The sequence below is a fragment of the Protobothrops mucrosquamatus genome, unplaced genomic scaffold (genome assembly GCF_001527695.2).
Source record: "Protobothrops mucrosquamatus isolate PMUCROS unplaced genomic scaffold, P.Mucros_1.0 scaffold1407, whole genome shotgun sequence".
Classification (NCBI taxonomy): domain Eukaryota; kingdom Metazoa; phylum Chordata; class Lepidosauria; order Squamata; family Viperidae; genus Protobothrops; species Protobothrops mucrosquamatus.
Genome location: NW_015387592.1, coordinates 274,583 through 293,352, shown reverse-complemented (window position 1 = coordinate 293,352; position 18,770 = coordinate 274,583). Strand labels below are relative to the sequence as shown.

The following is an 18,770-nucleotide window of genomic DNA, read 5'->3' as shown; positions in this document are numbered from 1 at the left end:
TTGTCACCTATCTCACACAACACAACTATTTTCATGTGTTTCAATTTTAAAGGACTTAAAACTTGGAAATGGCCCAAGAGGACCTTCAAGGAATAAATATTACTCTGAAGTGATGGGAATAACTGTGAATTTAATTTAATATAAAGTCCTGCCAGCATGGTCAACTGAGATTAAAAAATATAAAATGCTTCAACATAAATTTAAAATTGATGATCTAATGCACATTTGCCCCACATAACCACTTAATATGGTAGGACTTTCTTTCATGTAAATATACATATTTGACTGTTCATCCTTACTCCACCATTTTATGCTCAGAGGTTATGCTCACCATTGCAAGAAATGGGAAAAGGACTTGAGAATATGCACATAGAGAGGAATAAACTCAGATAAGTCTTAAGCTTTTTGTACGTCAGAAGATATTACAATCATATCAAATGGGTGGGTTCAGGAATGACTTTAGCTCTATGTCCATGTAGTAACTGACATCTAAACTGCCTGTATTTTTCTATGTTGTACAATAGAAAATTGGAACTGAATTTATCCTGTGTGGTAGCTATACAGCATGAACCTATTTTTGCCTTGTGTGGATGATCGTAAAAGTTTTAAACATGGACAAATTGTATTGATTTTTCTTCTTTGTAATTAAAGTAAAGAATGCCTCTTGCTATACCATTTTTAATGTTTATGATTTCAAGCATGATAACTTTAGATAAGAGACTGTCACTATTTCACTTGAAATTATTCATCAGTTATGAATAATATGTCTCATTCATTAAAGAGGACAGTTTTCGAAAACTCTACATATTTCAAATGCTTTCCTTATGGATATTTTACAACACATATATCTACAGATTTATTTAACATTTCTGGGATCTCCTTGGCCAATGCAACACTGGCTAATGAAAACATTTATACAAAAAAAGTGCACAAAATGTGAATTTTGAACCCATGGAAATGAAATGTGCCTTAGTCAGAGGGCAATGATGGTCCTGGATCACCTTCTCTCTCTTGTCATTTAGTCCTTTTAAATTACTGTCAAGTCAAAAGAATGGCAATCCAACCGAACCTTATCAGGAACACATATTTGGGTCCATTGAGTCGTGCTGAAGAAAAAGGTGCAACAATAAACAACTCCCTGTGCATTTGCAGTTCATAGTTATGGGCAGAAAAGCCCTTAAAATTTGTTGCTTTGGTATTAAATAGCAATTATAAAAGCTTTTAGAAATAAAGCAATACATGATGAGGAAGGGGCTGGAAATCCTACAAGGCTTGGATTTCTTGTCCATTGAAATCCGTCTCATTCTTAGTCATAAATAAATAATCTCTTCCCTGGTTTCGCTTCCATGCCAGGATCAATATCTCTTAACATCTTACTTATTTTATTACTGCTCTTGGTTTTCTGGGACTGATTGAAAGTTGCTCAGAGGAAATCTTTGGTTTTGCTTAAGTGTCCGTGACATTTAATCATGACTTTCCTTGCAGTTTAATTCCAACCAGTCAATCAGTTAATCCACTTCAATTGATTCTGTGCTCTCTGTTATTGGCTTGCACTCATTGGGCATCCTCTGGTGTCGACTCAGCTGGGTGGCTTGGGTGAAGCTCCTCTCGCACCTCTCGCACCTGGGAAAGGCAAGAGAGAAAATTGAGAGTGGGAAGCTGCTCCTGGGGGGTCAGGGGGCTTCGTCTTATCATGCCTAATCAGAACAGACACTCAAAAGTGGCTTCAGATTTTACTGGCTCAAGAGGTTTAATTGGTGGCTACTTCCAAGGCCTTGATGCCTATGATGGGACAAGGCCTGTCTGATTCAGAACAAGGGAATCTGTCAATAGACAGGGGAAGGTGATTTCTCTAGAGAGGCCTGTCCTACTGTAGCTCTGATCACTGTCAGTTCAAATAGATAAAGAACAAAAAGAGATTTTTAGGAGTGAGCCATCAAAGAAGCAGCTTGTCTGCAGTTTTCTGCTCTGTAATCCCTCAGAGAAATTGATGACAAATAGAATTTCACCTCCTGCTAATTTAAAATCAGGAATCTTACCTATTGGAACAATCATGAAACTGGGAAACAATAATCACTTTCTGTATTTCTCTGAAATTACTGTTTAGCCAGTGTGATACAAAGGAGTCTTATCGTGATTAAAAAGAGACTTTTAAAAATATCATTATGGAATCAGTATATTGCTGAAATGATCAGTCAGAAAACTCCAAATTTCAACACTGGGTGTCCCATTGCCATTTCTCCTCATAGATTTAAATGATACGACAAGACAATGAATACATTTAAGATGCAGGCTTTCTGTGTGAACATCCAAGGGATGTGCATAATTCTAAACAGAAACAACTTCATCTCTTTCAGATAAGAATTAATTTTCCAAACTTTGGCCCTTCAATAACTTGACAATATTCAGCATAGAGTGTTGAGCAATCTATGAGATGTAAATATTGAGCAATCTATGAGATGTAAATATTCTTTTCAATAACTTCCATCTGAGCAAATATCCTGCTACCTAATGCCCTCTCGATAAACAAACTCTTACAATTTTACCCCAGGTTTATAGCAAAAAAAAAAAAACAACTAGCAAGAAATCTGTTCTAGATCACTTAGTCCAATTAGATGCTCTCCAGATATGTTAAACTACATGCTGGCTGTGGAATTAAGCATAAGATTCAAGCCAGTAAAGCTGTCACAGATAGACTGTATTGGAATGAATAAAGCCTGCATAAGAATTTCTTGAGCACATTAATTTAAATTGAGTTGACAAAGGAGATACTTGTGAATTACAAACTACAGTTTTAACATAATGTTGATAGAATCATATGTAATAATTAATTAACAGTGATTTAAGAAGCCTGCTCATAATCCAAGATATCCTTACGTAAAAAATATCCAAATGAAATAAAAGGAGACACTGTTTATGTGCATCTTTCTATTGTAAACATTATATATATAATGAATTAGTTCATTATGAATACATCAAGAACTGTTTATAAATATATATAATTTCAGGATGATATAAAGTGTGTGTCATTTTTTTAAAAAAGAAAATTATGGCTTGAGAAACCTATGGCCTGAAGGTTACAAATTCATTCATCTTATCTCTACTCCAGTCTAACATGTCAAGATCTTTAAGTTATGTTTCTTTGATTGTTTCTCTTAGAATATTTTAGCAGCCTGTTCTACTGTTAAAAACTGCACTGTGATCTTGACAAATGTAAAATGTCAGGTCTAATGTATCAGACTTATCAGCTCAATGAAAATAACTCAGAACTATTGATCACCTAATGATTTCTGGTGTATTCATTAATGTCTATGTGCAGATCTTCCTCTCTCCAGAGTTCCTGAAATGCTGATGACACATTAGTGTGTTGCTGATTGTTTATTAGAAAACTGATTAGTTACTGGATTAGTGTGTCAAAATGTACTACCTTTCATTACTTGATAAACTTGCAAATTATGAATTTGTTTTTCATTATGAACACCTTGAAATCAATTCATTTTTAGACTTAGTTTCTATAGTACATTGCAGTGATCTCTACTTAGATTTGATTTTTTTTTCTCTTTTCTATATCAACAAAGCTACAAATATGATATATATTTCATATGTATGTGTATAACTGTCTGTCTGCCTGTCTGTCATATATCTATCCTCCAAGTCAGTGCTGACTTTTAATTATTGCCTGGACAAATCTCTCCAGCTTTCTTAACAAGATGTTTTAAGTTTGCTATTGCCTTCTTCTAAGGCAGGCATGTTAAACTGCCGGCCCACGGGCTGGCTGCATAATGCCGAAACTGCGCCCACCCCATTGCCGGCAACGGGGACACGGTTGTGATATGCTGCGCGATGTCACGTGGCGTCGCGAGTTTGACATGCCTGTTCTAAGGGCAGAGAGAGATTTGTTTAAGGTTATCCAGCTAGTTTCATCAGGTTTCCATTCCTTAACCATTACATCATACTGGTTCTCACCTTCTCACTACTGAATTAATAACAAGCATATTATAAATCAAAGGCACAAGTGGAAACCGAAAACTTATGAAATGAGGACCAAGTTCTCCTGGATCATAAAGTAAAATTTGCTCCTATATTAGTAATACTATACTAAACCTACTTCAAGTATTTTCCATGTGGCATTCATAAAATATCCAAATTTAAAAAGCATGACCATAAGTCTAAGTACAAAATAAGTATTTACTGAAACAAGATAAAATAACACTTGGGAGATTTAGGATTATTCATGATGCATCAAATAAATAAATAAATCCTCCATACAGCTAATATTCATGGTGACCATTCTACACCTGTAACATAGCCAGCAATTGAATCATTTTTTCTCCTGTCCAAATGTATATTTTCATTTGTGTTTTATGATATAATATATAATGGTATGTATATTTATACTTAGACACATAAACACATAAACTGGAAATATATAACTTTTGAAAAGGTACAATAACACACTATTGAACTAAATTATTCCAATGTATTATTTCATACATTATAAATTCTTACATAGATATGCTATTCTGTAAATTATAATACAATATATCTGTTGAGTAAAGATGTTGGTCTTACACAAAACACTATTATCATTTCAATATCCATTAAAATTGGATTTCAAATTGCTTTTTCATTACATAAATATCTTAATATTAACTGAAATAAGGATATCAAATAATGGTAAATTCTTTATGTAAAAATCAGTTAAAGGAATAAAACATATAAAATTAACACGATTCTCATGTATCTAATAAAATAGGTTCCTAAGCATTTATTTCATGGATGGAACTGAACTGAAACCGCTGTGTGTAAGTTAATTCAGATAATTTAGGAAATAGAAAAGAGAAAGAAAATATAAAGGGAAAAAAATAGGACTGGCTCTTTGTGGTGCAAATTGTAGATTTATTGGAAACATGACAAAAACAGAATGTTATGGGGGTGGAAATTAAATGGAGTCAACAAGGTTACATATAAGTAACATCTTAACATTAAAAGAAATCTATTTTCCATTTTGACCTGGAAGCCTGTACAATTAATTACTAAAATCTATTTACACAGCAACTACATAAAATCAATCTGAACTGCTAGTTTTTGGCTTCTCTTTCCATTGGCTGTTTTAATCCTATGTAATGGTTCAGTAACCGCCATTTGTTGACACGGCACTTTTGTGTCATTCTAGACCGAAGCCAAACAGTGATTAAGTTGGATTTTGGAAAACAGCACTCTCCTCCTTCTCTTCATACTCTGGGCATTCAGCTCAGCTCTTTCCCAGAACTGAGAAAAAGTGACAAGCCCAAGGCCCACATTTGTGCCTAAGGCAAAACTAGAACTCATGGTCTCCTGGTTTCTAGCCTGATGCTTTAACTAGAACGCCAACTGGTTATCCCACACTTAGTAGCAGAATCAATTACAAGCTTATTGATAATTTTAAAAAAATACGTTCTTTCAAACTTATTTGATTTATCTGAACTACTTAAAATATAAACAATCAACAATCAACAACAAACCTTGTTTTCATATGCATCTCAAACCTAGGATGTCTGTCTCAAACACATCTTGCAAAGCAACCAAATCTCAACATGGAATTCAATTAAGCTTTAGTGATGATAAAGTGGAGGAAGGCAGACTCACTAAACCTTTTCTGCTGCTTTTATTTTTTTCATATTGATAGCTGCTCTGTCTTGACTAGTTTTGGGAAGTAATGTAGTAAAAGTTCATGAGGGGAACACCTGAACCAGAAGGAGTTAGATTCCATTGATTGGTCTATGAATATTGTTGGATTACAACTCTTATCAATCATGTTGAGCATCACTGTAGGCCAAAACTAATATAATTTGTAGTTCAGTATCCAGAAGCCATGTTTTCCACTCCCCAATTACACTCTGAAATATTACTTGTACTTAAAATTGCTACATATTACAACAATATAAAATGATATAATCATATACTTGTGTATTCTTTTCCTATTTAAAATACTTCTGTCTTAAAGTATGGAATCACTATTGCTTTGATGCTCACTAATTGTTCCCTACTTAATGTTCTTCAATGTATCATACATGACATATGCCTGAAAAACTCTTATTTATTTTGGCATTCTTAGATACTATTACTGGAGAGATTGTTACTGAAAACTTTTTTTAAAAAACCAACCACCATTTTCTAGTGAAATTACAAGATTATGTAGCTGAGATATAGATAGTCAAAGGAGGCAGAGGTAGAAATAAAAATATGAAGATATATGAATACTATCATAATCCTTAAGGACTCAGCTAATGACTCCTGTCCATGTCTCTTTCTTCTAAAGAAATGCCACTGAAATAAAGAAGGAGCAGAGTCAGGTTCACATGTCTGTTTAGTATTCGGAACTGAATTCAAAAAGGACATCTCTGAAAGGGTGAAATCTAAATTTGGTTTATCCTAGTGTTCTAATTCCCTTCCTGCTCAACTGAGTCTTTGATTACTTACTTAAAGGGTTTCTCCCCTGTATGTGTCCGGATATGATTGTTGAGTGTAGTAGCACCAGCAAAGGCACGACCGCAATAGCCACACTTGAAAGGTCTGTCACTGGAGTGAGTGACTACGTGGTTCCGGAGCTCTGAAGGTTGGGAGAAGGATTGGGAGCAGTGTCCACACTGATAGGGCCTGCAGAAAATAAGAAACACCCAATGTGATCACTACTTGTTTTGTTTTTAAACTGCAGCACATGGAAAATCATTTGGGTGGTGCCGCCAAGCTTTGATTGCTTACTTTAAAAGGGAATTTAATAGTGAACTTTCTTAAAATTTGAAATGTTCTTCTCATCTTTCCTATTGATGGTTTCCACATCTGATAAATATCATATCCTATAACCCAGGGTTCCTCAACCTTGGCAATTTTAAGACTTGTGGACTTCAACTCCCAAAATTCCTTAGCCAGCTTTGCTTTGCTGACTGAGGAATTCTGGGAATTGAAGTCCACAAGTCTTAAAGTTGCCAAGGTTGAGGACCCCCGGTATAACTCCTAGCAAGAATTGTCTGTAGCTACTGGTATGCTTGCTAGATATTGTGAAAGTCGAATACATTTGGGGGACATCAAGTTGTCTCTATAGTCTTTTTTTAAAAAATAATAGGGAACCTCAGTTTCATAGAAGGTCTCTCCTTATATTTTCTCTTTTTTCCTCACAATAAAACATTGAGTATATTACCAGCTACAAACAATAGTATCTTTGATTCTTCTGAGAATGTGCAATATAGTTGTTATATATACTCAAAGAATCCAACAAGATTGCTCCAATCATTTTTCTGTTTGAAATCTCTAAGGCAGGTCATGCTTAATAAATCAGGGACTTGGAGGATGGTGTGAGCCTGGAATTCAATCTTTCATTTGAAAGCTTGTACTGCTGAATATAATAACCCTTCTACACTAAGTATTATCAGTGCCTATGGAATCTAAATACAGGCTTTATTTATTAATTCTAGAAGATTCTTAGAAAAGCTTGAAGTTATTTAATATAGTGAAAGCTAGACTAGGCATTCTTTGATTTTATTGTGCTACATGTAGTCTTGATTAGCTCCGATTTGTGTTCCTTATTCACTAGTGCCACCATCACACAAAGAACCCACGTACATGGCTTGGATGTGTCATCAATAATATCAATGAATGTATACAAGTAGCCCCTTCCCCCTGCAGTCCTGTACTCAGTAGGTAAAAATGCCATTAAAACAAGGACAAAAAAGTCTGTTGCTTCTAACATTATACATTAAAAATGTATTGGTGGGGTAGAGATCTTTTTAGATAGAGAAACATCTCAATAATATAAAGGTTGAAGCATATCTAGCTAGTTTTGCATATGATTATGCCAATCAAAGGGGGGGGCGGAGATATATAAAAGCATGTTTACTTAAAATCCTATTAATATCCACAAAAGCAATGCAATGAAAATATAAATATTTTTACTTAAGTTCTCTGCAGACTGTAGTCCTAAAAGCAGAAATTCAGTTCAAGGTAATAATTAATATTTATGAAGACCTCCATGAATTGAAACTAACATTTCTTATATTTTCCTGTCATCTCTAATCATGTGACTATCAAAAAAGATTTGCTTGGCAGCAAGAGAAAAACATGACACCTTGGTTCCAGAAGTTCAATGGGCCCATTCTTTCAGAGTTTGCTATTAGTATGGAATCAATTAGTGGTGCTAAGATTTTTTTTCCAATCTACACTCTCTTAAAATGTTTCTTTGTTTTAAAAGAACTTCAGGTTATTTTAATTAGGAAGAAAAATTTATCATGAAAATAGTTCCTATTATGACAAATACCCATACCAAATTTTAGACACTTCGACTGAATCTATTTTGTGCAAATGGAAAAAGTGTGTTAATGAGAAACAATGATACTCTTTCCAGAATGGGATTGCAACTGAAGCCCTGGTTGAAGGAAGAGAATAGTCTAAAATGTACTGGTATTTTCCTCAAAAGAAAATAGGCATCAAGCCAATCATCCAGTTAAAACAGTTCACTTTGTTGTACAATTGTCATAGATGAAAGGCTAACAATTAGTAGAATGAATCCCAAAGATGCTTTTTCATGACTTTCAGCAATGAAGCTTCTAGGATGAGAAGCGAAACGTCTTCAAAGAAAAACAAGGAAGTCCAGTTGCCTCATGAAAAAGCATCTTGGATAACTATGACATGGATGTCTGAGAATCTCCATAGACATTTAGTACAATGAATAATAATAACTAAAGCTCTCTGTTCCCAAATCTTTTACCTGATTCCCAAAATGCTCAGATTAAGAAAATAAAGAGTGATCTGATCATAAGAGTCACTCTTACTTGGAATACACCACTGAATCTAATCTTCTTTCTTCTCCTTCCCACCATAGTATTTTACCCAATGCAATTATGGGTTCCATATTGATGTAGCTCTATCAGGATAAGTCAAGCTTCAAGGTTAAAAAAATAAGTTATACTGATCTACTGCCCCAAATTATCCTATATATCTATGAATTCAGGCTTTATCTAAGTGTGATGTGCAGCTCTGGTTAGCAACTGTAAAGAACTTAAAGTAAGGTATTTAAAGAAAATTAAATACTTTGGACACGACTGAGTTGCCATAATATACGATACATAAACTTCTGTTGTGCCCTTCCTGGAGCACATCCAGGATGTTTTAATTCAGAGTTATACTTTATCCTGGTGCTTAAGTATAGAAAAGAATTTGTTCTGCAACAACATTCAGGTAGCTCTTGATATCTAAAAAGGCTCCTCACTATTGTCTGCTGCCATCCCCAGATTTCCACCATTATGTCCATCTTAAATGCTAGAGTTCCTTGAACACCCCAGTACTTACTTCTTACTTATCTTAAATATAAGAGCATGTACCAAAGAGGCAACTGGACTTTCTTGTTTTTCTTTGAAGACATTTGCCTTCTCATCCAAGAAGCTTCTTCAGCTCTGACTGGATGGTGGGGAATGGAAGGATTTATATTCCTTGAAGATTGCTGGTCATTTACATTATTTTAGAAAGTCATTGAAGCCACTGTTTATTTGTGTCCTCAGGGTCACCAAGAAGGGTGTGGAGCCTTTTTGGAACTACTAAAAGGACTGGGTTGTAGACTGGAGATAGATGATGTCTCTAAAATAATGCTGTTGAAAGAGGCTATTCAATTTTGACATAGATGGCCTCTTTGACCCTTCTTTCAAACCAGCAGTCTTCTCTGTCCAAAATGTGGACTTTGCTGTCTTCAAAAGAGTGATCTTTGTCTTTTAAATGCAGATGGACTGCTAAATCTCAACAGAGGGCGAGCTATACAACATCATCTATCTCCAGTGTACAACACAGTCCTTTCAGCAGTTCCAAGAAGGCTCCACACTCATTCGCACTACTCAAGTGACCTGAGGACACAGATACTGTAAACCTTCAAGTGGCTTCAGCCACTCTCTAAAAGAATGCAAATGACCAGTTGTCTACAAGGAATATAAATCCTTGCATTCCCCACCATCCAGTCTGAGCTGTAGAAGCTTCTTGCATGAGAAGTGAAAGGTCTTCAAAGAAAAACAAGGAAGTCCAGTTGCCTCCTGAAAAAGCACCTTTGGGACAACTATGACTTGGATGATTGAGAATCTCCATAAACATCAGAGTATGTAACTGAAATACGTACATATTCTATTTTTTGCACTGCCTTCCTCATGTCATGTTTCAGAGTGTGCTGTACATGTATATGGATAGTGCTGTAGAAATCTAGATTATATCAATTTACAAATGTACCCTGGGTTTGCCTGTCAGTCTCAAAATGATGCACACAAAACAGATGATACAAAACATTGGTGCAATAAAAATTAAAGAAGTACAGAGAAGATATATTAAAAACCCAATATCCTTTAGGCCTTTCATGGAACAATATGAATTACAAGAAAGTTCATTAGAGAAGAGGACACATGACAGCACATTTCAAGTATCTGAAGGACTATCATATAAAACCCTAGACCTGAAGTCAGATACAAATAGTTTTAAGTTATAGGTTGGTTTTCCACTGAACATTACAAATCTTTTTCCAGTGGTAAGAATTACAGTATATAGTAAAAGAATTAAATGTTTAGAAAAAGATAAGCTCTTCCTTGCTGCAGGTGTTCAGTTGGGCCTGATCTAGCAGATTTCATTATGACATGTGGGGTTGATTTAGAAGACCAATTAAAGGGGGTGTATAACACTTCTTCAATGGAAATAATGTTTTGCCTCAAAGAAGGCTCAGATAGCTATATTGCTGTTTCAAAGCTAGAATAAATATTACTTTATAACTGCAGAAAAACCTGGATTGTGTCTTCCTGTATATATCTTGGAAGTCATATTTCATAGTTACATTTTTTAAATTTTACTTTCCAAAATTAGAAAAAAGAATTCATTTGTTTTGCCTTTAGCTAGACAACTACAAATTGTAGTTTCCTTTTGTTGAAAATGTTTTATGTTGCCAATGGAAACTTCAAAGCTTTAAGCATATTTATTCAACTGGCTGTTTTATTTATTTATATTTAGCTCTACCAACCTCTTTTTTAAAAAATAATAATAAGGATATATATCTTTAGGTGCCCCAATAATTTTAGTCCTGAGGAACAAGCAGCTTAAGCTACAATTCGTAAAACCTGTTCTTTTAATGTTAATGTACACTGATGTCTTAACAGCATTTTGTTCTGAACAAATATATAGTGCTGAAGAGCTAAAACAAAAGAGCAAAGGAGAGAGACAACGGTGACCAGGCATACAGAACAATTCAATTAAGTGTACAATAAATGTTATCCCTCATTCTTCAGCTGGACTGCTTAATTGTGACTACTTGCATCACTGATCACCAATACTATTATTTTACAGTGCTTCAGAGCACTGATCACAGAATTTTTCTGCTTGATTAATAACCTAGCTTTGGTCAATAGTTCAATACTGTATTATNTTTTCAAATATTTTCTTTTAATTTGGTTTTAATGGATATTTATTGTACTGTGGTTTTATAAGGCTGTTAGCCGCCCTGAGTCCGGTGAGGAGAAGGGCGGGGTACAAATTAAATTATTATTATTATTATTATTATTATTATTATTATTATTATTATTATTATTATTATTATTATTATTATTATTATTATTATTATTAAGCTTCTTCAGCTCTGACTGGATGGTGGGGAATGGAAGGATTTATATTCCTTGCAGACAGCTGGTCTTTTGAATTCTTTTAGAAAGTCATTGAAGCCACTGTTTATTTGTGTCCTCAGGGTCACCAAGAAGGGTGTGGAACCTTCTTGGAACTACTAAAAGGACTGTGTTGTAGACTGGAGATAGATGATGTCTCTAAAATAATGCTGTTGAGAGAGGCTATTCAATTTTGACATAGATGGCCTCTTTGACCCTTCTTTCAAACCAGCAGTCTTCTCTGTCCAAAATGTGGACTTTGCTGTCTTCAAAAGAGTGATCTTTGTCTTTTAAATGCAGATGGACTGCTAAATCTCAACAGAGGGGGAGCTATACAACATCATCTATCTCCAGTGTACAACACAGTCCTTTCAGCAGTTCCAAGAAGGCTCCACACTCATTCGCACTACTCAAGTGACCCTGAGGACACAGATAAACCTTCAAGTGGCCTCAGCCACTCTCTAAAAGAATGCAAATGACCAGTTGTCTACAAGGAATATAAATCCTTGCATTCCCCACCATCCAGTCTGAGCTGTAGAAGCTTCTTGCATGAGAAGCGAAAGTTCTTCAAAGAAAAACAAGGAAGTCCAGTTACCTCCTGAAAAAGCACCTTTGGGACAACTATGACTTGGATGATTGAGAATCTCCATAAACATCAGAGTATGTAACTGAAATACGTACATATTCTATTTTTTGCACTGCCTTCCTCATGTCATGTTTCAGAGTGTGCTGTACATGTATATGGATAGTGCTGTAGACATCTATATTATATCAATTTACAAATGTACCCTGTGTTTGCCTGTCAGTCTCAAAATGATGCATACAAAACAGATGATACAAAACATTGGTGCAATAAAAATTAAAGAAGTACAGAGAAGATATATTAAAAACCCAATATCCTTTAGGCCTTTCATGGGACAATATGAATTACAAGAAAGTTCATTAGAGAAGAGGACACATGATAGCACCTTTCAAGTATCTGAAGGACTATCATATAAAACCCTAGACCTGAAGTCAGATACAAATAGTTTTAAGTTATACAGTAGGTTGATTTTCCACTGAACATTACAAATCTTTTTCCAGTGGTAAGAATTACAGTATATAGTAAAAGAATTAAATGTTTAGAAAAAGATAAGCTCTTCCTTGCTGCAGGTGTTCAGTTGGGCCTGATCTAGCAGATTTCATTATGACATGTGGGGTTGATTTAGAAGACCAATTAAAGGGGGTGTATAACACTTCTTCAATGGAAATAATGTTTTGCCTCAAAGAAGGCTCAGATAGCTATATTGCTGTTTCAAAGCTAGAATAAATATTACTTTATAGCTGCAGAAAAACCTGGATTGTGTCTTCCTGTATACATCTTGGAAGTCATATTTCATAGTTACATTTTTTAAATTTTACTTTCCAAAATTAGAAAAAAGAATTCATTTGTTTTGCCTTTAGCTAGACAACTACAAATTGTAGTTTCCTTTTGTTGAAAATGTTTTATGTTGCCAATGGAAACTTCAAAGCTTTAAGCATATTTACTCAACTGGCTGTTTTATTTATTTATATTTAGCTCTACCAACCTCTTTTTAAAATAATAATAATAATAAGGATATATATCTTTAGGTGCCCCAATAATTTTAGTCCTGAGGAACAAGCAGCTTAAGCTACAATTCGTTAAACCTGTTCTTTTAATGTTAATGTACACTGATGTCTTAACAGCATTTTGTTCTGAACAAATATATAGTGCTGAAGAGCTAAAACAAAAGAGCAAAGGAAAGAGACAATCCACTGGTCCGTATGTCTTGTTAAGTTAATTCACATGTTATTTACAATAGGGAGTAAGAAGTCGACCTGACGAATTAACACTGATGAACGTAGTGACTAGTGGTTATGATAATAAAATGTCACGAAGTCTCGTGACTAGTGTCTTAAAAAGACGAACTAATTATTGGATCGAAACCAGTTATCAAGTTATGACATAATATTTAATTGCACTGTAAAATCTGTGATGTCTGTTCCACAACAAGTTTCAAATATAAAGTTCTATAGCTGTAAGATACCAGTTGAATTGAAATTATTTAGGGATTTTAATTTTCCCTATGTTAATAATAATCAGATTTCCAAACATTATTTGATCATTTCTTATGTAAATGCTTTCAGGAAGAGGAAAAAAGAATTCATTTCTTTTCTACTGAACTACCGGAAAGAACTTTACTGTACCATAAAGAGCATTACTAGTTACTATAATGGTAATGCTACTAATAAATAAGATTTATGCATGCATAGATTAGATACAGATGATGATGATGATGATGATGACATATAGATAGATAGATAGATAGATAGATAGATAGATAGATAGATAGATAGATAGATAGATAGATAGATAGATAGATAGATAGATAAATAGATAGATAGATAGATAGATAGATAGATAGATAGATATGATTTCTCAATTCCTTGTTCTAGTATCTATTTACAGGACATTATTGCTCTTTGAAGTGGAAAGGTCTGAGGGCACTTCATTAGGACATACTGTATCTCTGAGCTCTTGAAATCCTAACCTTTGCTTGCCACTGGGATGAGCAAAGTTCATTAAAAAATACATAATGTCTTTTAGTACACTCACTTGTTTTGTTCTTTCTTTTACATAATTAATAAATGGAACCTTTATATATGTTTCTTTCTTCATTCCCTCCCCCCCTTGTCCTGGCATTCAGACTTCATGCAATGTATATAACATTTTTGGATGTTGAAGGTTTGGAAGTAGGTGCCTTTCATACAAACTCAATTTACATAGATTTCAGGCTTCCAAAAAATCAGATATTTTACATTGCATTAATACTACATATTAAACTTGTTATATTCTAATGCTTACTTTTATGATTGGAAAGCAATTTCAGTTTTTGTTCAAAGGAACTATTCATTTTATATATAAAATGAAGCTGATAAGTCAAACATATAAAAATCTACCAAAGATTAGATATTTCACTATGTATATTCTTTTTTCTTGAAGCACTTAATAATAATAATCTGCTGTAATAAGATATTTTTAGTATTAGATTCTTTTAGTAAAAAGATCAACCAAGATGTGGTGTAATCATCATGAATTGATTTTCTGAGAATGAGTGGGATCATTAACATTTATTAGCCCCTGGTTATCTATTTTTTAACTGGTACCACAATAAACAAATTAGTCACTAAATAAAATCAATTAATCCCTTATTTCAAGGTGATTTTTTTCCTGCAAAATCAAATCATTCTATTATAAACAATTGCAACTGAATAGGAGATATACTAAGCCTTTAACATTTGTCAGCAAACCTGCAGATACTATACTTTCAAGACTATCATTTTTTATAGAAAAATGCATAATGACTGCTCAGTGATTTACTTAATAAATAGTAAGTAATTTTCTGTAACAGAGGCTATATTATGATGAAATCACCTCATGAGATGAAGGGGAAAAATATTTTTGTCAAATAAGTCCCTTCCAGGTATTCTGCTCATATTTGTTAAATCTAAGCTTTCGTGTAAAGTAGAAAAGATTATTGGCATAAGCAAGTAATATTCAGTTGTATCATAATGATAATAGACAGAAATACTTCACTTATTTAGAATATTAAACTACAAACAAGTAATTCTACAAGCTTTTTAGAAGTAATTATGCAAGAAGAATTGAATGTTAAATTTAATTTATTATCAGTTTTTTGATTCTATAGTCAAGATATACTCAGAGGAACAAATCCTGGTAAGGTGTTCATTATTATTTTACATTCTCTTCAAAAATGTGATGGGAACAAGAAAGATAACCTACAGTGAATAAAGCTACTATCATGGCTATTGCAGAAATGGGGTAGGGGATGGATAAAAGTGCTTTGGTGATAACATATGTAACTTGAAACATTTTAAACATATATTGCTAAATATTGAAGGGTTCTGTAACTGGAAGAAAAAGAAATTGTTTAGCCTAACTATTGCTATCTCGCTTCTGTAATCAACGTTTGCGTCAGGGGAAAAATTTCATACAAGTGTGGGAAACATGTACATGGATGAGATGTACTGAAGGAGGAATAAAGGAGTGTACAGGAATGATTGATGTCTTCATTATAATGTAACGACTCTGTTGTCTGATTCTCATTGGCTAACAAAGTTTATAAAGCATTGCTACTAACTTTCCAAGGTGTGGCACTTCTGAACGCAACTGCTGCCAGTGTTCAGATTGTGTTCCCACCCAGGACTTATTTCAATCGAAAATAAAGTGCTGTACCTTTAAGAAGCCTCTGCTTGAGTTTTCATGATTGAATTTTTTTTATGAGTTCTCAAGTTTTGCCAAGGGCCAGTGACCTTACAATATCATATAATAGGAAATATGAACAGGTGGATGCTTTTGCTCTCATGTGCTGCTTGTGATTTCTGGGTAGTTATTATCAAATAGAAATGATGGACAAGATTGCATTGTTCTTAAAATCAAGCAAGGTACTTCAAATAATATATTTGAAGAAAAGTCAACATACCATCACAATACAAACACAAGGCTCGTCTAAGACGTTGTTTTTCAACCTCTGTTCTATGGCACACTTGTTTGCGGTAAAAGGTCCACATCAGTGAACCAAAGTAAATGACAGGAAGAGCGACACAGCCGGAACTCAGCCTCTGACTTCAGCAGGGGCCAACTGCCTCCATTTCTCCTCCCAAGACCTAGTAACGTGTGGTGTCATGACATGACACACATCTCATCAGATGTGTGATGAAACATATTTGATCTGATGTGCTCATCAATAGATGACAGGAGGTGCTGCACATAAAGATGGTCCTCGACTTACGATCCCAATTGAGCCCATAACTTCTGTTGCTAAGGGAAACATTTAAGTGAGTCTTTCCCCCATTTTGTGACCTTTCTTGCCACAGTTGTTAAGTAGATCGCTCACGAAAGGGGGTCATATAACCTCAGGACACTGAGACTGTCATAAATAAGAGCTAGTTGCCAAGCATCCAAATTTGGATCAAGTGACCATGGGGATGCTGCAATGGTCATAAGTGTGAAAAATGGTCATAGGTTACTTTTTTCAGTGCCGTTGTAACTTTGAAGGGTCACTATATGAATTGTTGTAAGTCGAGGACTATGTGCATTAGCACATATCTCATGATACAAGCTTGAACATACTGTATTTATTACTCCATCAATATATTATACACATAACATTTAATTTATTAAATTAAAATTTGATGCAAATGTTTATATATATATATATATATTTGAAGAATATATTTGAAGATATATATATATATATATATATGAAGCTGTCAGGGAGAATATCCATATATGTATATTAAAAGATATATATTAATCATTTAAATTGCATGGTAGATTGTGCACGACATTAAAAAATAATGATGTGTATTGTAAGAACTGCTTTTTTTTTTTTTTAGTTAAAATGCATTATGAAAAAGTTATGCTTTTTTTTTAAAAAAAATATCACTTTGATTGAAGGCTTCTGCTTACCCCTTTCTGGAGCCCCCCAAATGGGATTGTTGGGAATTTCTGCAGCAGAAAAACAGAAGAGAAAAGGGATTTCTAATCCTGGTTCATGGAATAATGGGTAAGATTGCCAAGAACCAGGCAAAACAAGCAAACAACCAAACCAAATCTTGGAAACCGCTTGGCCAATTACTTCTAGTTATGCTTCTAAATTTTAGACTTTAAGTTGATTTCAGGAGAAGCATTAAATTAATTAGTAATTTAAAAAATAGATTCTAGTGCAAGAGAAAGCAGCATCTACGGAGAGAAGGAGGTGTAAAAAAAAAATGAAGATGGCAGCCTGAACGGCTTTCTAAGTCCTATTCCATTTTTATACGAGACAGAACCTCTTTTGTTCCCCTCCCACATGTGGTAAGAGACTGTGTAACCAAAACGGTGAAAACTGTTTCCAAAAAATCTAATTACTATAAAATTCAACATTGCCTACATACAAACCTTGAACATACTTAATTTCTGCCCTGGGGATATCACTGTCTACCATAAATTTTAAAAGCTGAAGCTGCTGCTTTTAAAATAATATAATACAATATATATCTTATCATATGATTAATCAATTATTAATTAATATAAATAAACATTATACATTGTTCTCATATTATTACTCTGAAAAAATAATGCCATTAATTTTGCACATAATACTTTTTACAGAATTCAAACTATATCATAAAGACCCTTTTACTGCATTATTATTAAAAGGGATTGGCTGCAGAGTTGGGGAAGGCTGTTGTATTGCCCTATAGAAGAGCTATTAGAAACAGCACAAGATGTGTAATTGTATCTTGGAAACAAGTCAATTATTTGAACTAGAAATAATCAATCATAGTAAACCATAGTAAGATGATTTCTTAATTTTTTTCTAATTAAAAGAAAAAATATTGGGTTTAAATTAAAATATATACTTATTGTCTAAAACGGGAATAGAAAATCCAAATAAAAATATTCATACAATATATATTGCAAATGAGATAATTAAAAGTTACTACTATACTAATGCTGTACTATATTATACTACTATTATTACTACTGAAAACAGGTCAAAACACCATGCATTTGATGAATATATTTCTTCTCTTTCAGTGGAAATAAAAGGTATCTGCAAAATAACTCCTCTCCCTTTTGAAATGCCATGTATTCTTTATGTAGAAAGGCATTTGCACTCTGCCACTATAATCATGCTACAGGCACTGAATGTCTCTATTCTTGGCACAAATCACTCACAGTTTTTTTTACTGTCAAATCTACTTGAGCAACCAGCCATAATATCCATAAACCAGTGCACGTTAGTGAATAACCAGGCATGACTTAAGAGGAACCGACTGCATCTGCAAACCTATTTTTGCTACCGTTGAGAAATAGAAAAAGGTCTATCATACTCCTGTTCAGAAACAATGGTGAAAGGGATGGGTCAAAGCACTGGCGGGTCAAGGGTGTTCCTCTCAAAGCAGGTGGATTTTTAATCTGTTCTGGTGTTCTAGACTCTCTGCCTTGGAGAACATGACTAGAAAGTCCTTTTATTGGTGATTTAAGAACAGTTACACAAGGTTCATATTCCACTCTTTAGTAATAATCGCAACAGTGACTATCCTTTG

The 18,770-nt window shown here is 34.0% G+C and overlaps 1 protein-coding gene across 1 annotated transcript in view; it reads right to left on the bottom strand.

Annotated features, from left to right (window-relative positions):
* Nucleotides 1-1,508: 1,508 nt before the first annotated feature.
* Nucleotides 1,509-18,770, bottom strand: part of PRDM6 (PR/SET domain 6) — a 98,298-nt gene continuing 81,036 nt past the window's right edge. Inside the window, exons 6-7 of the mRNA XM_015821840.1 lie at nt 6,463-6,639; nt 1,509-1,623 (exon numbers count right to left, since the gene is read on the bottom strand). Coding sequence (XP_015677326.1) covers nt 1,509-1,623; nt 6,463-6,639 — 292 coding nt within the window. The remainder of the gene's footprint in view (nt 1,624-6,462; nt 6,640-18,770) is intronic.